This window comes from Erpetoichthys calabaricus, chromosome 2 (assembly GCF_900747795.2).
Source record: "Erpetoichthys calabaricus chromosome 2, fErpCal1.3, whole genome shotgun sequence".
Lineage (NCBI taxonomy): Eukaryota > Metazoa > Chordata > Cladistia > Polypteriformes > Polypteridae > Erpetoichthys > Erpetoichthys calabaricus.
This window is the reverse complement of record NC_041395.2, coordinates 166,223,871-166,251,512: the sequence shown is the minus strand read 5'-3', so window position 1 is coordinate 166,251,512 and position 27,642 is coordinate 166,223,871. Positions and strand designations below refer to the sequence as shown.

The 27,642-nt window shown below is 38.2% G+C and overlaps 1 protein-coding gene across 2 annotated transcripts in view; it reads left to right on the top strand.

The window, feature by feature from the left end:
* Positions 1-27,642, top strand: part of pask (PAS domain containing serine/threonine kinase) — a 140,903-nt gene that overhangs the window by 24,138 nt on the left and 89,123 nt on the right. Inside the window, exons 4-9 of one of the 2 annotated variants that reach the window (XM_051922876.1) lie at positions 243-413; positions 2,448-2,585; positions 3,074-3,208; positions 3,345-3,576; positions 7,222-7,406; positions 15,177-15,267. In XM_051922876.1, coding sequence (XP_051778836.1) covers positions 243-413; positions 2,448-2,585; positions 3,074-3,208; positions 3,345-3,576; positions 7,222-7,406; positions 15,177-15,267 — 952 coding nt within the window. Of the gene's footprint in view, positions 1-242; positions 414-2,447; positions 2,586-3,073; positions 3,209-3,344; positions 3,577-7,221; positions 7,407-15,176; positions 15,352-27,642 lie in introns of both variants that reach the window. The other variant, XM_051922875.1, reaches the window with a different exon arrangement.

Sequence of the window (27,642 nt, the reverse complement as noted above, 5' to 3'; positions counted from 1 at the left end):
ATTTCTTTTCTTCAACTTGCTTGAAAACCTTTCAACAGAATGCTTGCACTCTTCTTGCTATCTATCAGATATCAGGACAGGCAGTATGACTGTATCTTTCATGAGAGTATGCATAATATTTAGAGTCATTTTGATACTAATATAACGGCAAAAAAATGATCTATTCAATCTAAATATGTGTGGATAATTCTAATTTCAATCTATGTTTACTTTAAATTACAATTATTTTCAATTCCTAACAGATTCTTGTAGCAAATGACAGAGCTTGCGAGCTGTTTGGCTACAGAAGCCAGGATTTTATTGGACAGAAGCTGTCTCTCATTCTGCAAAATACAGATCCAAGTCTTGAAGAGGCTATTAGTGAACACTGCTTGGATAACAATGGAAAGCTTGTGATGGTTTCAGGAAAAGTGGTAAAACATTTTCCCTTTTTATGTATTTTAAATTTACATCATTTTATCACAGTTTTATTTAGAAAGATAACAATTTTGACCATTTCACTGTTAATTTTGCCACTATATTTTGTTTTGCTATTAAGTAAAATTAAACTAATAACTCTATATAAACAACGAGTAGCTTCATTTTCTACAAGATATGTCGTTACAGAGCTCAAGCAAGACTTCTGAGTTAATTTGGAATTTTCTAGAAATTCAAACTGTGAGGGGGTACAAATGAGAGAAATACATTTATAAGTTAAATGATAATAGCTTGATGTACAGTTTTGGAGTATTTAAATCAAAATTAAAATGTTCTTTTAAAAATGTAATGAGAAATTCTTCAGTAAAACATTTCTGTTTAGAAGTATAACCTTAATTGAGCATATTATTATTTTAAAATAATAAATCTTAATTGCTACCAACTTGATAAAATAAGTTTCCAAAAAACGTTTGTTCTAGCTATTGCTTATTTAGTGTCCTGGAGTGACAGAAACAAGCCCTTTGTATAAGCTTTAAGCTCTGTCTGAATCCAGTGATAGATTCTTTTTAATATCTCCAGTAACCCATGTGGAATTAGCCTGAAACAACCTAGAATAAAACAGATGATCTGCTCTTAAGGGAGACAAATCTAAAAAGTAAAGATATATTATTAATAATTATAAAAACATTTAGATGCAGATTATAAATACAAATATAAGAATCATGAATAAGCCACATTTACAACATCACTTGAATAGTGATTTCTTGTAATTAACCATAAATTATGTTTTTACCTGTGCAGTAATTGATGAGAGAAGATCTATGCAAAAAATGCAAGTTTCACACTTGAGACAGCAGCACTTACAATTGTGCCACCCAACTGTGCTACCCAATTAGAAGCAATGCTAGTTAATTTTCTAAAATAAAAGTAATTCCTTTTTTTTTTTTTTTTTGCACACCAAATATAAAAGGAATCATTTACCAAAAATTAAGATACAAACCAAAGAGTGAAGTAATGATAGCTGATAATGATAAATATCTCGGCTATTTACATTTTTCAGGAAGAATATCCTTAAAGATATCTAAAACTATTAAGGATTAAAAACATATTTTGAAACTGCATTATTTAATAAAAGTTTATACTGCTACCACCAGTTGCAAAATGGGCAGGAATGTTGCTTTTTTATTATTATAGTGTCATAAAAATGCTTGCTTATTTGCTTTTTATCATATTTTAAGAATATTTTGTCAGAGATAGTTTATAGAATTTCACACACCACACACACCCCCCCTTTCTCCCATCATGTGGTTTTTCCCTTGACTTTTTGTTTGAGTGAAAAAAAATTTCCCTGCATAATAAATTTATGATAAGCTTGTTTTTATAGCTGGAGTGTGGCAGTGCATTGTATATGTAATGCATTTATGCACAGTGTTTTTATAAATGCATCTTTTTGATTTATTTACATAAGCATAACATGAAGTAATGTCCACCAAGTAGATGGGGAAATAAATCAGTTGCATAACACAACTTAATAACTATCATGAGATATATGGCAAAGAAAAGTGGAATGAAGGCCGAAAATATCAGCAGTTTATGTTTTGAAAGGATAATTATTAGAATAAACTGTTGTGTAAAAATCAGAAGTAGGAGGGAAGACAAAATTTATGTAGATCTGGAGAACTGAAATAAAAACTAAAACAAGTTGACATTTTAATTATAATGTAAATATGTATAAATGTAACTGAAAATGCACTGTGGTTATTCTAGTATTCTTCTCCGTTTACTCTCTTAGTAAAATATATATATGTACTTATTTGATTAAAGAATTGTGTGTTTTGCAACATTGGCTCCAACTTTAAAACATGGACTCTTTAATCTAATTGATGAATAAAAGTGTACCATATCTAGCAGGATCGCTTTATTTGCATTTATATTATGGCTTCTATCATATAGTAAACATAGGAGTATTGTCTAGGGGTTAGAAATACCTTATCAACAACTGTTTTTCTGTTTTTTCTTATTCCATACAGGTTGATGCAGTTACTTCTGCTGGTGTTGATATTCCTGTATCTGTGTGGGTACACAAACTGACCAATGAAGGAAAGAGGTGTGTGGTAGTTATGGAGCCTGTGGAGAGAGTTTCAGCTTCTGTCTCGTTCAAGGAAAATGTAGGTTAACAGTAAAAAGTGTTCTAATTTTTATCTGTACGTAAAGATTCAAGCCTCTGTACAGGGTATATATTTTTGAAGTTAAATATTAGACTGAGCAATGGTGAAGCAAAACAGAGATGCATTCTCCATAAGCTTTGGTTTCATTTCATCTTGCTATTATATCTTTTCATGATATAAAGTGCTGGTTGTTTAATGCAATATGTAGACGAGATATACAAAGAATACTGGAATGAAACCACTTTCAAGTTTATTGTCTATATAGTGATAATAATATTAATAGTACTAATAATAATAACGATACTTTTTATTTATATAGTGCCTTTCCCAAAGCACTAATGTGTAAAGTCATATAAGTTTTTTGTTTTCTGTAACCAGGAGCTGACATTGCTGCTGTAATAGCTAACAGAGTAAGTTTGAGAACCGTGCTATGTGACAGTTGACTCTGAGAATCCCAGTTCACTATTTTTTTTCTGTGTTTCTTCCAGGGTAGAATCCTGTCATGTGATGATACCTTTGCACACCTTCATGGCTATGTAAGCCCAGAGGAGTTAACTGGCGTGTTTGTCACAGACTTGATTCCTTCCCTTCAGATTCCTCCTCCATGCCTAAAAGTGCCAAAGGTTAGTATAAATTATGTATTTTGAAAGTATAATATTTTGTAGATTTAATCATGACCATCAAAAACCTAATTCATTAATATGCATGTATTAAATTTATGTGAGTTATTTGCTTATTTGCAATTTTTTCGCTTTTCAGTCCTTACGAATCCAAAGAGCTACTGGCAGATCACGAGACGGTACCACATTCCCTCTCAGCATCAAGCTTAACATTGCTTCTGAGTATGAGGAAACCAAAGATTTTTCTAGCATTCTTGAGCCTGAAAAAGTAAACCATAAAGTACCTTGTTTGTTAGAAGACCCAGAACCTACTGAAAAAAAATACCTCTGTAGCAGCCCGAAAACTGCTCTGATAGACTCTGCCGTAGATGGTGAGGAATCATTTAATGTTAAATTCATTAGTTGTTTTCTATTCAAAAAATTTCAAAGATTGTTTTCGTTTATGCTTTTTTTTTTTTTTTGCTTTTTGTCTTATTTTAGGTGCATGTTTAATTTATAAAATAAAGCTTTGCCCTGTCATGCTTTATTTTTGAAGTAACACAGATTCCATATTTCTTTACACTCCAAAACTCTTGGATATTTAAGTGGATTTTATTTGGAAGGTAGTCTCATGCTGCATAATATAATCATCACACTTTTTGATCACATTTGTTCAGCCAAAGCAAAGCCAGCTTTTGCAGAGCATTATTCTGTAAACGATAGATCCCTTCATCTTATGTATGTCATTTGGGCATGGTAAACAAAAACAACATATAGTACATGCTTTTTTTACACTGTTACACTGGTTAAGCCTGAACTGTAATTCATGCTAATTCTAGAATCATGTATTGCAGATGCCTCAGCTTACTGCAAAGAATTACCCAGGGCAGGAAGCCTCTCTCTGCATGGCCATTAAACAAATACTTCTTGATAAACTATGTCCTAAAGTAAATCCTTTGACTTTTTTCTACTCATTTCTCTTGCAGTGGTGTCTGCATGAAAATTACATAACCTTTTATGCAAAATCATTAACAAATAAATAATCATACTATGTACCACTACCTAAGTGGAAATGATAATATTAATGTGCGAAGCAAGTAATCAAATTTACCTGCATTATGCATCACATTTAATAAAAGTAGAAAATGAAATGGAACTGCAAATGACTAATCAATCATTCATAAAAAGTTGGCTTAAGACCTACTTGTTTTCTTCTGTCTTTCATTGTGTATGATGGGATTGTGGTGGATGTTACAATTGGTTGTTTTATTAATCTGGTTTTGCATGATTGTTTGTATTGTGTTTATTTTAATGCTTTTTTTGTACAGCACTTTGGCGCAACCTCTGTAATTTTATAAATAAATAATCTAATCTAATAAGGAAATGCTTATTTCCGGCTGAGAAATACTGGGGTTGCTATTACAGAAAAAATATTGCGTCTTCCAGAATTTGTTGTTGTGTTGTGATTACTATCAAATACTGATTTGACTGTTGTGAGTTGCACTCATTTCCAGCAGCAGCTAAGTTGATCTGATGCTCAGAAATACATACAGTTAGGTCCATAAATATTTGGACAAAGACAACTTTTTTCTAATTTTGGTTCTGTACATTACCACAATGAATTTTAAATGAAACAACTCTGATGCAGTTGAAGTGCAGACTTTCAGCTTTAATTCAGTGGGGTGAACAAAACGATTGCATAAAAATGTGAGGCAACTAAAGCATTTTTAACACAATCCCTTCATTTCAGGGGCTCAAAAGTAATTGGACAATTGACTCAAAGGCTATTTCATGGGCAGGTGTGGGCAAGTCCATCGTTATGTCATTATCAATTAAGCAATAAAAGGCCTGGAGTTGATTTGAGGTGTGGTGCTTGCATGTGGAAGGTTTTGCTGTGAACAGACAACATGTGGTCAAAGGAGCTCTCCATGCAGGTGAAAGAAGCCATCCTTAAGCTGCGAAAACAGAAAAAAAACCCTTGAGAAATTGCTACAATATTACGAGTGGCAAAATCTACAGTTTGGTACATCCTGAGAAAGAAAGCAAGCACTGGTGAACTCAGCAACACAAAAAGACCTGGACGTCCACGGAAGACAAAAGTGGTGGATGATCGCAGAATCATTTCCATGGAGAAGAGAAACCCCTTCACAACAGCCACCCAAGTGAACAACACTCTCCAGGGGGTAGGCGTATCGATATCCAAGTCTACCATAAAGAGAAGACTGCATGAAAGTAAATACAGAGGGTGCACTGCAAGGTGCAAGCCACTCATAAGCCTCAAGAATAGAAAGGCTAGATTGGACTTTGCTAAAGAACATCTAAAAAAGCCAGCACAGTTCTGGAAAAACATTCTTTGGACAGATGAAACCAAGATCAACCTCTACCAGAATGATGGCAAGAAAAAAGTATGGAGAAGGCGTGTAACAGCTCATCATCCAAAGCATACCACATCATCTGTAAAACACGGTGGAGGCAGTGTGATGGCTTGGGCGTGCATGACTGCCAGTGGCACTGGGACACTAGTGTTTATTGATGATGTGACACAGGACAGAAGCAGCCGAATGAATTCTGAGGTGTTCAGAGACATACTGTCTGCTCAAATCCAGCTAAATGCAGTCAAATTGTTTGGGTGGCGTTTCATGATACAGATGGACAATGACCCAAAACATACAGCAAAAGCAACCCAGGAGTTTATTAAAGCAAAGAAGTGGAAAATTATTGAATGGCCAAGTCATTCACCTGATCTTAACTCAATTGAGCATGCATTTCACTTGTTGAAGACTAAACTTCAGACAGAAAGGCCCACAAACAAACAGCAACTGAAAGCCGCTGCTGTAAAGGCCTGGCAGAGCATTTAAAAGGAGGAAACCCAGCATCTGGTGATGTCCATGAGTTCAAGACTTCAGGCTGTCATTGCCAGCAAAGGGTTTTCAACCAAATATTAGAAATGAACATTTTATTTCCAGTTATTTAATTTGTCCAATTACTTTTGAGCCCCTGAAATGAAGGGATTGTGTTAAAAAAATGCTTTAGTTGCCTCACATTTTTATGCAATCATTTTGTTCACCCCACTGAATTAAAGCTGAAAGTCTGCACTTCAACTGCATCTGAGTTGTTTCATTTTTAAAATTCATTGTGGTAATGTACAGAACCAAAATTAGAAAAAAAGTTGTCTGTCCAAATATTTATGGACCTAACTGTACATTAAGGCATGATGCAAGATGTAATGTAAATGAAGCACCCCAAGCAGTAGTAAGCGAGCATGCAGAAAGTACGTTGTATCTGAATAATGCATACATATCTACATACCAACTAATGGTCTTGTGTTGATTGATTAGGAGGGACCTCACATACATACTTAAGTAAGAAGTAAAATCTGTGTGTACATTTAGGATTAGCAAGCTATACATTCATATTCTTCTATCATTTAGGTACACTTCTAACAGTAAATGTGAGCAGTGAGCACTCATTAATGCTTGATTCTCCGTTCACTTTCCTAAGAACAGGATCACAGGACTTAATTGTGGCACTTATTCACAAACTAAAAAGTGCATGAACTCCATGTCTTGGCATTACAAATTATCTGCAATAATCTGATAATTATTTGAATTGTGTTTGATTAGCTGCTTATGGGTTATTACTGTTGTTTTACTTTGATCTTGTGCAGTTAATATAAATAAATATCATTACAAATTCCATTCAACTGAATTTTTATGGCAATAAATGTACTTTGCACTTTGTGTAGCCTGCCAATAAAATGCCATAGGCAACATCACCTACCTGAGATGCATTGATGTGTCTCATAGAAGACATTGTGAATCTTGTAGTAATCCTGAGAGGTCTTTTTATTATAAAAACAATTTGTTGGTTGAAAAATAATTGTTATTCATTGTCATCTGTGATCAAATCTGATTGGAAAGTGTCTATCTGTACATTTTGAATGGCCTTAAGGTTCACATATATCTTTCTGTTTGCATCAGTTCTGGACGCTGAATTTCATTGATGCTTTTTTTGTTTTGTTTTGTTTTTTTAAATAGAACATGAAGGAGATAAATGGACTCAAGCACAGTCTTGTCCAGAGGTGATTTATTGTGGGACAGTATGGGTGTTTAGCACAATTAGTGGGCTTGTAATTCTCATGCCAGATGGTACCATACAGAGTATCAACAATAACTTCTCACTGATGCTTTTTGGATATGAAACAACAGAACTTCAAGGAAAGGTACAAGTTAATTCATTTTTATTTGTGCTTTAACTTTTGTGTCAGAAATAGGACTGGGATTGAAGCAGATATGAGAGAGCACACAAACTCATGTACTTCGGGTCATTTGTTTATAGCATGTTGTAAGTTTGTTTACAGTTGTCTTTCCACATATTTGTGATATACCATCTTGCACATTATTCTTTGATGCTGACTTTTTTTTTCTTTTTTTTTTTATATAACTCTAAAGTGATGCCCAAGCTCATAATAAGGTTTCAGTTTTTCTGTTCCGTCTGTGAATAATAATTCATTATAACAGCAAAATTTTCATTATAACAAAATATTTTTATGGTTCCATGCATTTCATTGCAATGTCATTCCACTTATATCTTCACATGAACAGTAAATCTGTTCTGATCTACAACCAAGTTATAAAAAGAAAAGTTAAAAGTTCCCCCTTTTATTGGTATTTAAAAGCCAAATATTATTTGACACATTTTGCTTAGTTTACATGTTTTGACAAATGCATAAATGTTTAATAAATTATATATTATGAAAACAGCATTTTAATGTCCTTGGCGTTAACCCTGAGTGTGACTCTGGCTTGGAATTCTTTTGTAATTACAGTACACTTGAGCTGGAATCAAAATCTGCTTTACAGTGTAAATGTGGAATATCTCTCGAGACAATATTCTGCCACCATTTAGTGGATAAAAGGACATGCTGCAAAAAACATGAATGTTTCTTTGTGTTTTTCCACTCTAACGTAACTCATCAATAGTCATGAGTGGGGCAGAGCCTTCATCCAAAAACACAATGAATTGTAAATGAGAAGCTGTAAAGAGAGTTGTAGAACAAACTGAAACTGAGCCATTAGTTGAGTCAAGCGATAGTGATAACAATATAAATTGGTCACCAAATGTTGACACGGATGGTGAAACTGATGCATATAGCACCTTACGACTGAATCACTGTGATATGCCTGGTGAATTCAGTCACCTGAAGGCTAAATCTGGTGCAAGTAGGTGAGTGGCATAAAGGCAAAATGATTATCAAGTAGAACTGCAAGAAAGACGTTAACCCCGTAACCATTGTTCATAATGCAGCAATTGCCATTTGTGTCAGGGGAAATGTGGAAGTTACTAAGCCTTGCTCTGTGGTAGCCTATGGTAACACAAGGAGCGTGTCGATCATGCACTGTCTCACTCATGGTCAAACCGCAGAAAAAAAATACTAAAAAAATGTGCAAGGAAACACTCTTCCAGTATTTTAGTAGCAAAATAATGGTTAGGGAGAAGGTGAAATGCTTCAGGAACAGTAAGCATTAACAAAATTGGTTGGTCACATCATTGATGTAAATAAACATGGATTTGCATAAAGCATTTGCTGAAATTTCTCCAAGTGCCAAACTACATCCATCTTTTTTTTTTTTTTCTTAAAAAATCTTGCAAGCCTCACAAGAAAGCTGCAGGTACTGTTATTTTTGTAACAAGAGGTGTGTGAAATTGTTTAATTTGCTTAGCAGAAGTTTGCTGGAGTTGAGGGAAGGCATCATGATCAGTGCTTCACACACAGTGTGAATGGGAAGAGCTGCTGTGATGCTCATGGACTCCTAGTGCTCAGAGTTGGCCAGCAGTAAAGTCTTTCAGGTGGATTGTACCTCCCAAAATATAATATACTAATGTATATGTGCTCGACCTCCAATAGGGAGCTCCCCAGCTCATTGTATTAAAGTAATAAAAAACTTGGAGGAGAAATAACTCCTGGCAGTAACTTTGGTTCCACTTCAAGCACTGCTTACGGGCACGTGTGAAGTGTCATGTCTATAAGATTAAGTAGCCGACTCAGCATTTTTTTTTTTTTTTTTTGGCACTGGCTAGGACAGAGGTCAGTGGCTTTCATACTTCAGTTTATGCAAATTAAACCACTGGGAAAAGAAAAAAAAAAACAGGTCTGTGCTCACTGGGCTGTCCGTAACACTGTGATATTCACAGGAGAGGGCCCTGAGTGGATGTCCATGCAAATAGATGAAGGGGTTAAAAACAGGAGCAGGCTACTGGAGTTGGAAGCATCAAATGTAGCAAATGGGACTGAAATGAGCAAAAGTGTACAAGTTACGATGGCAAGACAGTGTGCTTTGGGGCTGAATGAAACACCAGAGCAGCAGTTAGGGTGTTCTCTATGGCCATAACAACGGTGATGTGGCAGCCAGGGATGTAAATAGTTACAGCTTATTTCTTTTAATGAAACATCACTTAAAGACACTATTCCTTTTTCTAATCTTTATTGTAACCTTGAGACCAAGAAATAGTAACTTTTCTGAAGTTTAAATGCGTATAAGATTTGAACTTGAATACAATTTAAGAGTAGGACCTAGAAGTTGTAGTGGATTTGTTACTGTGTACAACCACACTGTCCAGGAAAGGCAGAAGGCTAATAGGATGCTAGGTTATATAGCATAATGTATAGAGTATAAGCCAATAAAATTATACTTAAGCTATATAACACACTGAGGCCTCATCTGGAGTACTGTATACAGTTTTGGTCTCCATATTGCTAAAAAGACATTACACTAGAGAAAGTCCAAAAATGAAAATGCTGTTTCCAAAACCACAAGGTATGAACAAAGGAGTTGAACATTTTCAGTTCAAACAAACTAAGAGGTTACATGATTGAATTTTCTTCAAATTATTAGAGGAATTCGTACAATGGGCTGCAGTTTTTACTTAAAGTTCAACAAGAATACTAGGACACAGATGGAAACTTGTTAAGGGTAGATTTCACACAACCAGTGTTTTGTTTTTTTTTTTTTTTAACCTAAGAAAACCATTGACAAATGAAATACACTATACCACACTAGTGGGTAGTTTAACTTGATGTAATCTTATAAAAATTAGACAAAGCTTTGTTGGGCTGAATGCTCCAGTCTTATTAAAATTGTTCTATGTTCACAGAGAGGTGCATTTTGCTCAATTTCCTCCCTTATGATTCCCTTTGTCTTACTGCTGCTGAAGATTGACAGCCAAGATTTGATAATAAATGCAAAAGGCATTGGCAGTGGTAGCCAGACCAGCATTCTAATACAAATGTATAGTTTAGATAAAGTGAGGCTTCTGTTCTACAGGAGCTTATCCATGCATGAGTACTGGATCCAAACCAAAATTCGCATACACAACTGGCATTATTGAGGTTATTTTTTAAATAATATTGCACTGACAACCTGTTTGGGCCAGTGGGTTTCCCACTCTGGCAAGACTTTATAATATCTTCAGTTTTGATTAGGATCCACTCATACAAGCAATGTTTCACCCTAAGGCAAATGTGTTTTTATTTAACAGATTTGTTGCACTCTATTTTGTGTAGAGACTTGCAACATTTCTTAAAAAAAAAAAAAAAAAAAAACTGTTTCTTTATGTTCACTGTCTTTGTTTCAAACTGCCTTATTAATTTTGCAGCTGTGTTACACACTTTTTATATACAAGCAGATTTGTTGATTTAAAGTTTCATGAGCCCTTGTTCTTAGCTCATAATAAAAGTTACATAGCTTACATTTAGTGATTACAGTTGACTATCCTTAGTATGAAATCCCACAATCAGAAATGTTCCAAAATCCAAATCTTTTTGTGCATTGGTATGATACTACCTATGTTCCCTGTATTTTTTTTTTTTTTTTTTTTAAATACTGCTGAGCAGTTGTGAACAACATACGTACAGATTCCAAATGGATTTATTAATTCTGAGTAGGAGAGAAGGTTGGTATCTGCTCCCTTAGAAGCATTGAGTATCACTAAGCTACAACACTATCAATGACCAAGGGAGGGGGTTGTCCTCCATGAAGCACACTGTGACACAGTATTGATGCTGCATGGCAGTTTAAATATGTTCTGTGCAGCACAAGTTGGGGAGCAAAATGATAACACCTCCACCTGTTTAACAGTGCTGTGCTGTACCTGTACAAAATAAACCATAGGACATAACAAATGGAAAATTCCACACCCAGGGTCAGATGTGTAAAAGTAAAAGTTTCATGGAAAGTTACTTATGCATATTTCAGTTCTTCAGTTCAACTATAATAATAATACATTTTATTTATATAGCGCCTTTCCCATGCTCAAGGCACTTACAGAATATAAGAGAGAATGGCAGGGTATACAGTATATACAGTGCATCCGGAAAGTATTCACAGCGCATCACTTTTTCCACATTTTGTTATGTTACAGCCTTATTTCAAAATGGATTAAATTCATTTTTTTCCTCAGAATTCTACACACAACACTCCATAATGACAACGTGAAAAAAGTTTACTTGAGGTTTTTGCAAATTTATTAAAAATAAAATTGAGAAAGCACATGTACATAAGTATTCACAGCCTTTGCCATGAAGCTCAAAATTGAGCTCGCGTGCATCCGGTTTCCCCTGATCATCCTTGAGATGTTTCTGCAGCTTCATTGGAGTCCACCTGTGGTAAATTCAGTTGATTGGACATGATTTGGATAGGCACACACCTGTCTATATAAGGTCCCACAGTTGACAGTTCATGTCAGAGCACAAACCAAGCATGAAGTCAAAGGAATTGTCTCTAGACAGGATTGTCTTGAGGCACAAATCTGGGGAAGGTTACAGAAAAATTTCTGCTGCTTTGAAGGTCCCAATGAGCACAGTGGCCTCCATCATCCATAAGTGGAAGAAGTTCGAAACCACCAGGACTCTTCCTAGAGCTGGCCGGCCATCTAAACTGAGCGATCAGGGGAGAAGGGCCTTAGTCAGGGGAGGTGACCAAGAACCCGATGGTCACTCGGTCAGAGCTCCAGAGGTCCTCTGTGGAGAGAGGAGAACCTTCCAGAAGGACCACCATCTCTGCAGCAATCCACCAATCAGGCCTGTATGGTAGAGTGGCCAGACGGAAGCCACTCCTTGGTAAAAGGCACATGACAGCCCACCTGGAGTTTGCCAAAAGGCACCTGAAGGACTCTCAAACCATGAGAAAGAAAATTCTCTGGTCTGATGAGACAAAGATTGAACTCTTTGGTGTGAATGCCAGGCGTCACGTTTGGAGGAAACCAGGCACGGCTTATCACCAGGCCAATACCATCCCTACAGTGAAGCATGGTGGTGGCAGCATCATGCTGTGGGGATGTTTTTCAGCGGCAGGGACTGGGAGACTAGTCAGCATAAAGGGAAAGATGACTGCAGCAATGTACAGAGACATCCTGGATGAAAACCTGCTCCAGAGCGCTCTTGACCTCAGACTGGGGCGACGGTTCATCTTTCAGCAGGACAACGACCCTAAGCACACAGCCAAGATATCAAAGGAGTGGCTTCAGGACAACTCTGTGAATGTCCTTGAGTGGCCCAGCCAGAGCCCAGACTTGAATCCGATTGAACATCACTGGAGAGATCTTAAAATGGCTGTGCACCGACGCTTCCCATCCAACCTGATGGAGCTTGAGAGGTGCTGCAAAGAGGAATGGGCGAAACTGGCCAAGGATAGGTGTGCCAAGCTTGTGGCATCATATTCAAAAAGACTTGAGGCTGTAATTGCAACCAAGGGTGCATCGACAAAGTATTGAGCAAAGGCTGTGAATACTTATGTATATGTGATTTCTCAGTTTTTTTATTTTTAATAAATTTGCAAAAACCTCAAAACTTTTTTCACGTTATCATTATGGGGTGTTGTGTGTAGAATTCTGAGGGAAAAAAATGAATTTAATCCATTTTGGAATAAGGCTGTGGAGAAAGTGATGTGCTGTGAATACTTTCCGGTTGCACTGTAGCATTGTACAAACCAGATAAATAAATAAATGAAGATTACGACAGTGAATTCAGAGGAAAAAAAAGCCTAACAGACAACATAATTGATGGTCTAGCACACACACATACAGGTTACATGAGCATCTTGACAGAGAAGTAAACTGAGAGAAGGGTAATAAAGTCAAGTAGAGCTAAAAGCCTTCCTGAAAAAATGAGTTTGGAGTTGTTTTTTAAAAGAATTCATGGAGTCAGCTGATCTAATTAATTTCGGTAGGTAATTCCAGAGTCTGGGTGCTATACAGCTGAAGGCCCTGTCACCCATGGAGTGTAGATTAGTGTGGGGCCAACAAGATTGCCAGAATCAGAGGACCTTAGTGGGCGGGCGGGCACATAGTGATGGAGAAGGTCACTGATGTTGTTTGTCGCGAGGTTAAAACAATCTTTGTTTTCAGATCTTTCGAGAGTTGCTTTGAGGATCCCATGCTGTCTCTCTTCAGAGGAGAGTCAAAGGGAAGCACAACTTGCAATTGACCATCTTAAATACCTTTTTCTCATGATTGGACACACCTGTCTATGAAGTTCAAGGCTTAATGAGCTAATCCAACCAATTTGGTGTTGCAAGTAATCAGTATTGAGCAGTTACATGCATTCAAATCAGACAAATTACAAGGGTACCCAAATTTTTCACATTTGATTTAATTCATGCAACTAAATACTGCTTCACTAAAAATATTTGTTCAGAAAACACCCCAGTACTGGGGTGTTCCTAGGATGTTCCTAGGAAATGAAAGACATACCATGGTTATCTTTTTTGTTGAAAGTAAATTATTATGCAGTATATTAGTTGCTGTGTTTGTGATCATAGGCATTTTTTGTAGAACACTAGGAAAGTTTGGATATTCTAGGTCAGTCTTAGAAATCTCAGTGATTTGTTCTCACATCTAAATTTTCACCTGGTAGTGCTAATGAATTTATTTGCCAGTGATGCGTTGTATTAGTAGAATGTTATGATTTAAATTTTGGAATAACTAAAGCATGCTAACAATAAGATTGAATTTACAAGATTCTGGCAAATGTAAAAAAAAATATATATATATATATATATATAATATAAAAGTTAATATTTGTGAATAGCTGTTGATGTACTGGTTGGGGGGGGGGGGAAGAATATTGACTTGAGTTTTTGCAGAAAAATCTTCATGAGACTGAAACTTTTTATGATCCTTAATAAAATGTTAGATTATTGCAGCAGGTTTAGAGGTTGCAGTCACAGCTATAGAGGACTTGTCTAAAACAGGGTTTAATACACACTTAAAATCTTGTATGGCAACAATAACTTTAGCTATGAATTCTTTATCATTTAAATTCGGTGCATATATATAGTATATATTAACCAGAATTATTTAAGTTTTGTTTGTTTTCTCCATTGTGTTGTACTCTTCAGTGTTCAGTATTATCCTAGCAGAGTTAAAGGTGATTGCTTTGTGAAACGGAGTTCCTACTGTATAGTTGAAATTAAACACTTGAATAGACTGATTTGTTTTCAATATTCTCTTTACAACACTCTTAGGAATACTTTGCATGCTGTATAAGTTTCAGTTCAAGCTTGTAAAAAAGAATGGATTACATAGTACTCCCCTTGAAGTTGATTTTGTAATAAATAAGAGAATATAGGGAAGCATATGTAGGAGGTATATGAAGGAAAAATAACTGATGAAAACAGTCTGCAGGCACATGTTTGTGTTCCAAATCACCTATAAACTGTGTGATAGACAAAAGGTGCATTCTGATGTTACATTCAAGTTGAAAGATGCAGTATATATTTAAAAGTGGGTTACTGTGTCAGTTTCTGGTGTTTTACAGTTAATATTTTTAGATTTTTAAAAGAATTTGGTATATGTCGATTATTTTCTCATTCTATGTAATTGCTTTTAGACTTTGTAGTGGTTTGACTTGTTATCCTCTTCAACAGCATAACAAATTAAAAGCTACATTAATGGTTTTATATTTAAATGTGAATTTTGTTCATTATCTTTACAGAATATCACCTTTCTGATTCCTGGTTTTTATGAAAGCATGTGTGATATGGAAGACAGTTCCTTTGCTCAGCCCCCAGTTGAAGATAACCCTGGTGAGCAGTCTGGCTTGTGCCAAAAAACAGAAGCAAACAAAGGCCTGCATTGTGGCCTCTCTGACCTGATGTATAAAGCAGTCTGTACCAAAAATTTGTTTCAAATGATTTTTACTATTACATTATTTTTCTTATAGTCAGCTAGATAATTTGTATACAGGAGAGTAATCTCTAAATTATATCCTAACAGTGCACCTTGCCCACTTTTAGTACCAGTTAAGTTAGGTATTTCTAACTTGCAAATTACTGAAATAATTATTGTTGTGTATTGTTACACTTGTATAATCCACTTGTGTATTCTTAAGCACTGGTGTTGCAAAATTCAGGATGATGTGCTATGAAAAAATCAACTATTAGTAAATTTCAGTGACCATTGCTTTAACCTGACAATCAAATGATGAAGTTAAAATAGTTTTGGTCAATAAGGTTCCTTAACTCTTTGAGGGCTAAATATTTTTTCCAAAAAACTCAGTTTTCTGAAAAGCACACAAAACAATGGTTTCACACATAAATCAACATAAAACATCAGCTGCAATGTGCTGTGGCTGCTGTTGGCATCTCTGGCAGCAGTGGCTGCGTGGTGACGCCTCGATGGTCAGCAGGAATGCAGGTTAGCTGGCTGCCTGGCTATTTTGACACAGCAGGTGGGTGGCAATGGCGGTCTCCAGTGTGACACAATATGGTATGTGTCTCTTGTCATCGTAAGTGGTTGTCCTCCCAGTGGACGCTGCTGTAGGCGTATTAGCTGTATGAAAGGCTTCAGTACCACGATTAGCTGGGGACTGATTAGATGATGCTGGCATCTCACTTTCATTTTCAATATCCATCTCCAGATCACCTGCATCAAACTCGGAGTCCGACAAGTAAGAGTCCTATTTAACGAAATTATGTTTGCTTTGTATATTCGCTTTGGTCTCTCGACGGATGTTGATGCCATTTTAGAGGTTGTTTGCTCTTTGCTACTCATGCACGTGTAGGGAATCAAGCTTAAATCAACAAAGCTATGCAAATTTCCTTCTAGCAGAGAGAGTCAAACTAAAATGTAAGGATGAGTTTTGTTGAAGTTTACAGCTGATTACTGTCCTCTACCCATGAATTTTGACAAAAGTCAACATCAGCCCTGAAAGAGTTAAGTCAACTGCTGCTTTATTATCTTCCTGCTTTCAACACCAAATGTGTTTCTCTGCATTTAGGTGTAGCCTGTCTATGTGTCACACAGTGAAGCAGCCCAAAGACCTATGCCTTTTCATATTTGTACTTAATGCTGTAATTGGGAAAAACTGAAGGTGGACTAAAAGATCAAGTGTAGCAGGGTGGTAGTTGCTTCATTGTGTGTCATATGAAAGAAAGTTTCTAAATCTTTATTACTACGACTAACAATAGTTTTCCTTTCAGCTTATTTCATCTTTGATGTTCTCTGGTGAACAAAGCACAAAATTTTCAAAGAATTGCAAACTACATTATTTATCTGTTTTTATGTTTTAGGCTGATAATAGTTACTGTGCAACAAATACCATGAATACAGTCACATTAATAAAATGTCTTAGTCTGCTCCATTGCAAACTTCTGCATCATCTTCAACACATAACGTGTTATGAATATCTTCATCAGTTCTATGCTCTCATAGAGACACACCAGCCATTCATCTCAGGATTGTTATCTTGGGATGACGAATTGTGCTTATTTCTCGAACTTTCATAGCCCACATCTCACTTGCATACTCTTGAGCAGGTCTAACACATCACTTTTACACAATACCCATCATGTGCAAGGAAACACCTAAAATAATGCTTGAAAGATTACTAAACTTATTTCATGCACTTCTTACTCTGGTGGCAACTGCATTGGAGCAATTTCCATCAGTACTTACCTCATCTCCAAGATAGCAGAAATTGTCACATGTTCTAAGCCTATGACGTTTGACCTCAAGAAATGTAAAAGCTGTTTTGTCACTTAATTGGCCTAAGCATCTCTTGCATACAAATGGTGCCTTCAACTTTCCAAAAGACCCTCTGACACCACTACTTTGCCTATGGATCCACAAATCACAACTGGTGCATAAAAAAAGAGTTCACCCTAACACCTCTCTACAAACTCCACAGGGATATTTGCAATGTACTGGACCAGTACCTTGTCTTTTAGAAACCTTGTCACACATTATTTTTGGTTTTGTCTTTAACTTTGAGGCCTCTTTGTTCAAGGCAGTGCGTCCACTAGGTAAGCTTCTCCTTTAATTTTGCTTCACTTTGCAACTAGCACCAAATCATCTATAAATCCTACAATAGTAAATATTACAAACTAACAGAGTGAATATTTTAAAAGCATGCTGTTAGAGAAACAGTTTTAAACAGTTGATGAAAATATCTAGAATAATCTTTGAATTCACTAAGTCAACCATCTGTGGTGTTACACAGCAGGGAATTCCAATGTCTATCATAAACAAAGTTTAAGCCCTGCATTGTATTTTGATATTTATGAATGCCAGTGCTAGTTTACTTAAGCAATAGTTGGGTAGCTACTTGAAAAATATACCAAAATTTTAAGGCTGCAGGTACTGTTCATATTTCTGTATTTTATATTTTATTACATACAGTGGCACAATATTGTTCTCTTGATCAATGAAGATAGTTCTCTTGACCAATGAAGATACTTTTAATTAAATGAATGGCATTACTGTTTTTGATGTGGTATCGAGCATCATGACATTTAACTGGTATTGGTATCAAATACAGAATTCTGGTATTGTTGTGTCCCTACATAGTTACCTTTTCTTCAAAAATTCTCTTTCAAATTTTCTTACTCCTTCACTAAGTAAATCTTATAGTTTTGTCATTGCTTCTGCTTTTGTTTGAAATTGTCTTGAAGACCAGGGACTGGCCAGATCTCTGTAGGTGGATACACCTTTTATTGCTCTGGTCAGTCTGATGGCTGTCATACTCGGGGAGTTGCTGTTTCTGTAGCGGATTGGCTTCTTCCGATGGTGTCCGATGTCACTCCTTTCGACGAGTGTATTATGGGACTCAGATTACGGCACTCCCTGGGTGCCTTGTCTGTTGTCTCAGTGTATGCTCCGACCACGGTGAGTAATGTCTCGGCAAGGGAGACATTTTATTCGCAGCTTCGCTCAGTGGTTGATGGGTGTCCACGGGGTGACACTCCTCTGGTCATGGGCGACTTCGATGCAGCCACTGGCACTGACAGGGCTGGCTATGAGGATTGTCTCGGCCCCCATGGGTCTGGTGACTGTGGTGAAAGTGGCTCCATGTTCCTTGACTTTGCAAAAAGGTCAGGGGCTACGAATCACTGGATCCAGGTTCCAACGCCCTGAACCGCATCGTTGGACTTGGTACTTCAATACTGGTGGTGCGGTGAAGGAGATTGATCACATCCTCGTGGGCAGACACTGGAGGCTCTTGCAAAACTGCAGGGTATACAGAAGTGCCCAGTTTGTGAATTCTGACCATAGACTCTTTGTTGCTACTCTTAGGATCCAGCTTAGGTCCAGTAGGTTACCACCTGCTAGGAAAATGAGCCTGGACTTGGCCAGACTCCAAGACCAGGCTGTTTCTAATGAGTTTGCACGCAGTTTGTGTGAGAAACTTTCAGATTTGGGTACGACTGCCGATCCTAATGTGATGTGGCAAGACCCTGAAGGTTGCTGAGGGTTGTGTTGGCGTTACCGGTGTTCCCAGAAGGAGGTGTTTTTTCTCGCAGGGCACCCTGGATATTATCGAGAGGAGTCACAGCGCACGGCTCAATGGCAACTCTGGTCTGTACCGGGAACTGAGAGGGACGGCTGCGAGCTCTGAGGGCAGATAAAGAGGCGTTTGTTAGAGGAATCTGTGAGCAAGTGACACACCATCTGTGGTCTAGCGACCCACATCCTGCTTACAGATGAATCGAAGCATTATGCACATCTGAATCTGTTCCTCGGAGAGTCGCAGTCAGGGCAGCTGATGGAAAGGTCCTTACAGATGAAACTGCAGTTGTGACCCGCTTGGCTGGATACTTTGAGCAGTTGCTCAAAGCTGATACTCCGGCTAGGACATTGAATATCTCTGGGTCCACGGTTCTTGAGGCTGATCCTCCAATTAGCTATGAACCACTCAATCTCACCGAGATTGCACAGGTCGTGAACCAGCTGAGTGGGGATGGGGACGGGGGGAGGCTGCAGGGATCTGTGGTATCCGGGGTGAACTTCTCCAGGCTGGTGGTAAGGCTGTCGTCCTGGCATTGCAAGCAATCTTTGCTTCCATTTGGGAGACTGGCATCATTCCAACTGACTGGAAAACGGGACTTGTCGTCCCTATCTGGAAAGGGAAGGGTGATCGCCTGGATTGTAGCAACTACAAGGGGATAACAGTGCTCTCGGTGCCGGGTAAGGTCCTGCTATGGTAGTCCTCAATAGGATCCGTGATCACTTGTTCACCTACCAGCGACCGGAACAGTCTGGTTTTACGCCTAAGAAGTCTACCATCGACTGCATCCTGACACTGAGGGTTCTCATAGAGTGCAAACACAAATATCAGCAGGGTTTCTTTGCTGCCTTTCTCGATTTTCGCAAACCGTTCGACTCAGTTGATTGAGCTGCCCTGTGGGACATCCTGAGGGTTCGTGGGATCCCCTCAAGGTTGCTGGATATCATGGCTGGCCTGTACACTGGTACTGTTAGTGCTGTGCAGAGTGGAGGCAGGACCTCTGTGTTTTTCCCAGTTGATTCTGGCGTTCGTCAGGGGTGTGTTCTTGCTCCTACTCTGTTCAGTGCTTGTATGGACTGGGTGTTGGGCAAGGTCGTGGGGTCCAGTGGCTGTGGGGCATCTGTTGGTGAAGAAAGATTCACGGATCTTGACTTTGCTGACGATGCTGTGATCTTCGTGGAGTCAATGGAGGCTCTGATTGGGGCGCTCGAGAGACTGAGTGGAGTCTGAGTGTCTGGGCTTGCGAGTGTCCTAGATAAAAAACAAGATCCAGGCCTTTAATGACCTCTTGGGCACAGCCATCAGCAGTGTGTCTGTTTGCGGAGAGAGTGTTGACCTTGTTGAGAGGTTTACTTACCTTGGCAGTGACATTCATGTCTCTGGTGACTCTTCCTGTGAAGTCCATAGATGGATTGGGAGAGCATGTGGGGTCATGAGATAGCTGGAAAGGGGTGTGTGGCACTCCCGATATCTATGCAAAAGGACAAAGGTCCAAGTCTTTAGAGTCTTGGTGCTTCCTGTCTTACTATATGGTTGTAAGACATGGACGCTATCCAGTGACCTGAGACGAAGACTGGACTCCTTTGGTACTGTGTCTCTCCGGAAAATCCTTGGGTACCGTTGGTTTGACTTTGTGTCGAATGAGTGGTTGCTCATGGATTCCCGAATGATACACATTACCTGCATTGTGAGGGAGCATCAGTTACGGCACTACGGCCATGTGGCGCGTTTCCCTGAGGGTGATCCGGCTCATAAGATCCTCATTGTTGGGGACCCAAGTGGCTGGACCAGGCCAAGGGGTCGCCCACGTAACACCTGGCTGCGGCAGATAGAGGGTCATTTCCGGAGGGTAGGACTGGACCGCGTGTCTGCCTGGGGAGGTTGCCAACCGGGATCCCGAGCTGTTTCGACATGTACAGTAATCCCTCGCTATATCGCGCTTCGACTTTCGCGGCTTCACTCTATCGCGGATTTTATATGTAAGCATATTTAAATATATATTGCGGATTTTTTACTGGTTCGCAGATTTCAGCGGACAATGGGTCTTTTAATTTCTGGTACATGCTGCCTCAGTTGGTTTGCCCAGTTGATTTCATACAAGGGACGCTATTGGCAGATGGCTGAGAAGCTATCCAACCAGAGCGCGTATTACGTATTAAATAAAACTCAAATATATTGTGAGTACGGGGGTTGTTCGCACCCCTAGAGGATATGGCCGCTCCTCAAAAAACGCTGAAAGATTACCATCACATTGCTCTCTTTCTTGCTGGGCTTACATATGGCTGCTTTGTCAAGCGATATGCTTCCCGCACTGTGCTTCGCATATTTAAAAGATGAAACAGCACATATTGATTTTTGATTGTTTGTTTTTCTCTCTCTCTCGCTGTAACATTCTCTGCTCCTGACGGAGGGGGTGTGAGCAGAGGGGCTGTTCGCACACTGGCCTAGAGGATACGGACGCTCCTCTAAAAAATGCTGAAAGACTACCTTTACATTGTACATCCTTGCAGCTGCTTTGTCCGGCGGTGCTTCGCATACTTAAAAGCCAAACAGCCCTATTGATTTTTGTTTGCTTTATTCTCTCCCTCTCTCTGACATTCTCTGCTCCTGATGCGCACTCCTTTGAAGAGGAAGATATGTTTGCATTGTTTTAATTGTGAGACGGAACTGTCATCTCTGTCTTGTCATGGAGCACAGTTTAAACTTTTGAAAAAGAGACAAATGTTTGTTTGCAGTGTTTGAATAAAGTTCCTGTCTCTCTACAACCTCCTGTGTTTCTGTGCAAATATGTGACCCAAGCATGACAATATAAAAATAACCATATAAACATATGGTTTCTACTTTGCGGATTTTCACCTTTCGCGGGGGGTTCTGGAACGCAACCCCCGCGATCGAGGAGGGATTACTGTAGTCGGTGCAGCAACACACTGTACCAGTGCATGCTCCCCAACTTGACTTCACAAGGAAGCCTCTAAAGGAATACTCCACCCAAAAATGTATTTTTCTTGCCCCATGTACTTTGTACTGATAGCCGTGCAAATTTATTAAACTCATGGCTTTGTAGAGAAATTACATATTGTAGTTTCAAAATCAGTGGGCCCCCGTGACCCTGTGTTCGGATTCATCGGGTTGGAAAATGGATGGATGGATGAAAATCAGTGGGTCTCTATGGTGGTTCTGGACAACAGCAAAAGATGTGAAAACCACCATTAGAAAAAAATTAGTACGTAATTCGTGTCACATGATCCACATGCCCTTTATCTATTCATATGGTCAAAATATACAAAATGCATGCAGTTTTTGTTAAAAGTGTTTGGTTACTTCTGAAAACCACACACTGAATGTCAACAGGAAAGTCGTAATTCCCACAGTACTGTGCGTTTCTCACATACAGTGCATCCGGAAAGTATTCACAGTGCTTCACTTTTTCCACATTTTGTTATGTTACAGCCTTATTCCAAAATGGATTAAATTCATTTTTTTCCTCAAAATTCTACACACAACATCCCATAATGACAACGTGAAAAAAGTTTACTTGAGATTTTTGCAAATTTATTAAAAATAAAAAAACCGAGAAATCACATGTACAGTAATCCCTCCTCCATCGCGGGAGTTGCGTTCCAGAGCCACCTGCGAAATAAGAAAATCTGCGAAGTAGAAACCATATGTTTATATGGTTATTTTTATATTGTCATGCTTGGGTCACAGATTTGCACAGAAACACAGGAGGTTGTAGAGAGACAGGAACGTTATTCAAACACTGCAAACAAACATTTGTCTCTTTTTCAAAAGTTTAAACTGTGCTCCATGACAAGACAGAGATGACAGTTCTGTCTCACAATTAAAAGAATGCAAACATATCTTCCTCTTCAAAGGAAACAGAGAGGAAAGCAAACAAATCAATAGGGCTGTTTGGCTTTTAAGTATGCGAAGCACCGCCGGTACAAAGCTGTTGAAGGCGGCAGCTCACACCCCCTCCGTCAGGAGCAGGGAGAGAGAGAGAGAGACAGAGAAAAACAAAGTCAAAAATCAATACGTGCCCTTTGAGCTTTTAAGTATGCGAAGCACCGTGCAGCATGTCGCTTCACGAAGCAGCTGCACACAGAAGGTAGCAACGTGAAGATAATCTTTCAGCATTTTTAGACGAGCGTCAGTATCATCTAGGTGTGCGAACAGCCCCCCTGCTCACACCCCCTACGTCAGGATCAGAGAAAGTCCGCGCGCGCGTGAGAGAGAGAGAGAGAGAGAGAGAAAGTAAGTTGGGTAGCTTCTCAGCCATCTGCCAATAGTGTCCCTTGTATGAAATCAACTGGGCAAACCAACTGAGGAAGCATGTACCAGAAATTAAAAGACCCATTGTCCTCAGAAATCCGCGAACCAGCAAAAAATCCGCGATATATATTTAAATATGCTTACATATAAAATCCGTGATAGAGTGAAGCCGTGAAAGGCGAAGCGCGATATAGCGAGGGATCACTGTACATAAGTATTCACAGCCTTTGCTCAATACTTTGTCGATGCACCTTTGGCAGCAATTACAGTGTCAAGTCTTTTTGAATATGATGCCACAAGCTTGGCACACCTATCCTTGGCCAGTTTCACCCATTCCTCTTTGCAGCACCTCTCAAGCTCCATCAAGTTGGATAGGAAGCGTCCGTGCACAGCCATTTTAAGATCTCTCCAGAGATGTTCAATCGGATTCAAGTCTGGGCTGTGGCTGGGCCACTCAAGGACATTCACAGAGTTGTCCTGAAGGCACTCCTTTGATATCTTGGCTGTGTGCTTAGGGCCGCTATCCTACTGAAACATGAACCGTTGCCCCAGTCTGAGGTCAAGAGTGTTCTGGAGCAGGTTTTCATCCAGGATGTCTCTGTACATTGCTGCAGTCATCTTTCCCTTTATCCTGACTAGTCTCCCAGTCCCTGCCGCTGAAAAACATCCCCACAGCATGATACTGCCACCACCATGCTTCACTGTAGGGATGGTATTGGCCTGGTGATGGGACAGGTGTGTGCCTTTCCAAATCCTGTCCAATCAACTGAATTTACCACAGATGGACTCCAATGAAGCTGCAGAAACATCTCAAGGATGATTAGGGGAAACGGGATGCACCTGAGCTCAATTTTGAACTTCATGGCAAAGGTTGTGAATACTTATGTACATGTGCTTTCTCAATTTTATTTTTAATAAATATGCAAAAATCTCAAGTAAACTTTTTTTACGTTGTCATTATGGGGTGTTATGTGTGTTACTCAATAATTATTTTTTGATTATTCTTCAATAATGAATGACTGGCCAATTATTTTTTCAGTTGGTATACAGTGTGAATAGATTTAATATTACCTTATTTTAAAACCTCTGCATCCAAAAATTTTCTTCCTGTTGTATCGATGTTTCTAAAGCGACTCAGGATGTGTTTCGTGAGGAGTTGGGGGCGGGCACATGAGTAGGCAGTGCACATACCTCAAGAGCGACGGTGGATGCAGGAGGGGGGGTTAGAGTTGGTGGACGGGGCTCTGTTGTGCGTATCCCATGACTCAGGAGGAAGGTTAGAATCTGTTGTGTGTGCGTATCGGGCGACTTGGTCTTTAGATATAGATACATATATATATATACTAGCAAAATACCCGTGCTTCGCAGTGGAGAAGTAGTGTGTTAAAGAGGTTATGAAAACAAAAAGGAAACATTTTAAAAATAACAACATGATTGTCAATGTAATTGTGTTGTCATTGTTATGAGTGTTGCTGTCATATATATATATATATATATATATAATATAGCAAAATACCCGCGCTTCGCAGCGGAGAAGTAGTGTGTTAAAGAGGTTATGTAACCATATATATACATAAACATATATACATATCTACATATACACATATCTACATATATACACATATAAACATTCACATATACATATATATATATATACATATACAAATTTACATATATAGATATAGATATATATATATATATATATATATATATATATATATATATATATATATATATATATATATATATATATATATACATACATACATTCACATATATATATATATATATATATATATATATATATATATATATATATATATATATATATATATATATATATATACTGTATATATACATATCTACTTATTGGCTCCTGAATTTAGGATATAGCGGGTTGGATAATGGATGGATGGACATCTGAATTTATAGCCCTATTTGCCCGTTTTCGTTTTTTTTTCTTTCTTCAGTAATATTTCAGTAAACCCGGAGCTTGTCAGTTCAAATCCTGGTACTGACACCACTGTGTGACCCTGAGGAAGTCACTTCACCTGCCTGTGCTGCAAAAAACAAAAGTAATGTAACAAATTGTACCTCAGATGTTGCAAGTTGCTGGAAAAAAGGCATAAGTAAAATAGATAAATATGTATTATACACATAGGAACTATTCATTTATTTTCAGTGAAGTCATCTGCAGCAAACTTTTATAAATGAGGGTTTCTCATTTTTAGATAGTGCAAACTGTTTCTTCTTCATTGACGTTTTCTCTTGGAGAGGTTTTTTCATTTCATTGAAAATTAAAGCAGCAGCTGCCAAAATATGTAGCTTTCTTATTAATTTTTCAACATTGTGTAAAATAAATTTATAAAGTAACATAAAAGGTTTAAATACTGGTTATCCTTTTACACTAAAATATTACTAAAGAGATACAAAAAAAGTAAAATGGATACGTTCTTTTTCTTTAAGGAGATTAAATATTACTGAAGAAAGAAAAAAAAATTAAACAGCGAAATGGGGCTATGCATACGAACTTAAAAGGTTTAAATAAAACAGAAATATATATTTTATTTTTACTTGCTTAACTTGTGGAGGGTGTATCCTGTAGCAAAGCCCTAACTTTTTTCGTGAAAGCCCGTTTCAGTCAATAACTCTTAAAAAAAGGTGTAAATATATTGACAATATATGGAAACGTTTAAATCAAGTATCATTACATCTTCCTTTCTTAAAGAGAAGTAAGGCAGTACTTATAAGCTTACATATTTATATATAGACATACATACATATATATATATATATCTATATCCGAAGCCGTGCAAGCACACTCTTGAGAATGCAACGTATAGTTGTACAGAAGAAAAGCAATCTTGCCTCAAATGAATGGGAACCTTTTGTAGGTCTATGAACTTAATTTAAACTTTAGGTTTACACGGTGCTTTCTTTCCGAAGTACCTGCACTCATGAATATGTCTGTATGTGTCAGTCGGTCAAATCCACGCGCTTTGCACCGGCGAAGTACCGCTTTAAAATTTTTATTTAGAAGAAAAGAAAACCTTTTAAAATTGAGGGAAAATATACTAATAACAGTTTGTTAAGGATCTGTTTTTTTGTGAAGCTGCCTTCACTCGAGTGATCACTTCGACCTGACTTGCTAGCCAACTATAAGTGTTACCTGGTAGGTAACCACCCATACAATCAGATTGTGAATCAGACTACGAATGCCGTGAATGTAATTACCCCGATCTACATGTTGTCAAATAAACGAACCACACGCTGTGGCGCAATTTTAGGGGCTTTGCCTGTAGCGCTGACGTCCGAGGTTCGATTCCCGTAAGGGAGTGAAGTGAGTGGCTGGTTACCTACCAGGTAACGCTTATGGTTGGCCAGCAAGTGAGGTAACATCAGCCACGGTGCCTTCAGTTGTGAGAAGCAGATCATAGAATGATTGAAAATAGTTTACTGTCAAATAATGCAAAGAGTATGCGACACGTCTTTCCCCCTTATTCTTGGCTCATCAGGCGTACACACTCACTGCACTCGCTTACGGTAATCGAACCTTGGACTTCGGCGCTAGAGGGGCTTCGCAGCGGTGAAGTATTGCTTTTAAATTTTAATTAAGAAAAGGAAACCTTTTTAAATTAAGTCTTAAAAAGAGGTGTAAAGATATTGACAATAAGCTACGCAAACCCACCAAGAAATGCAATCGTTTAAATCAAGGCGCGAGTCGAAAAACACCATCCCATAATATTAGTTAACGATTAACACATTTCTATATGTATTGTAAGCATACAGTACAACTGATAATATGTTGCGCTTATTTATCTGGTGTACCGACATTTTTGCGCGTTTAACGTCTGAAATCTAACGTGGTTTGTGCCCTTCAGAATGAAAACAGTTTGCATTTACCTTTTTAGTAAAAGGCAAGCTTTTAAGCCTGAGAAATCACCCCGTAAATGCACACGTTTAATTGCACATGTGTTAATATGTATGCTTACACAGTATTAAAAGACAGTGAACAACGTCATTTACCTTTGTTCCCGCGTTTGATAAAAGGCGAGCTTTTAAGCCTGAGAAATCACCCCGTAAATGCACACGTTTAATTGCACGTGTTAATATGTATCCTTACACAGTATTAAAAGACACTCAAAAATTAACGTCATTTACCTTCGTTCCCGCGTTTGACTCGTGCTGTAAATCTCTTCCTTGTTTTTAGTTCACGTGATTACGTAGGAGGCGTGATGACGCGATACGTGACTCCGCCTCCTCCATTAGAGTATATGGACAAAAAACAGGTTCCAGTTATGACCATTACGCGTAGAATTTCGAAATAAAACCTGCCTAACTTTTTTGTAAGTAAGCTGTAAGGAATGAGCCTGCCAAATTTCAGCCTTCCACCTACACGGGAAGT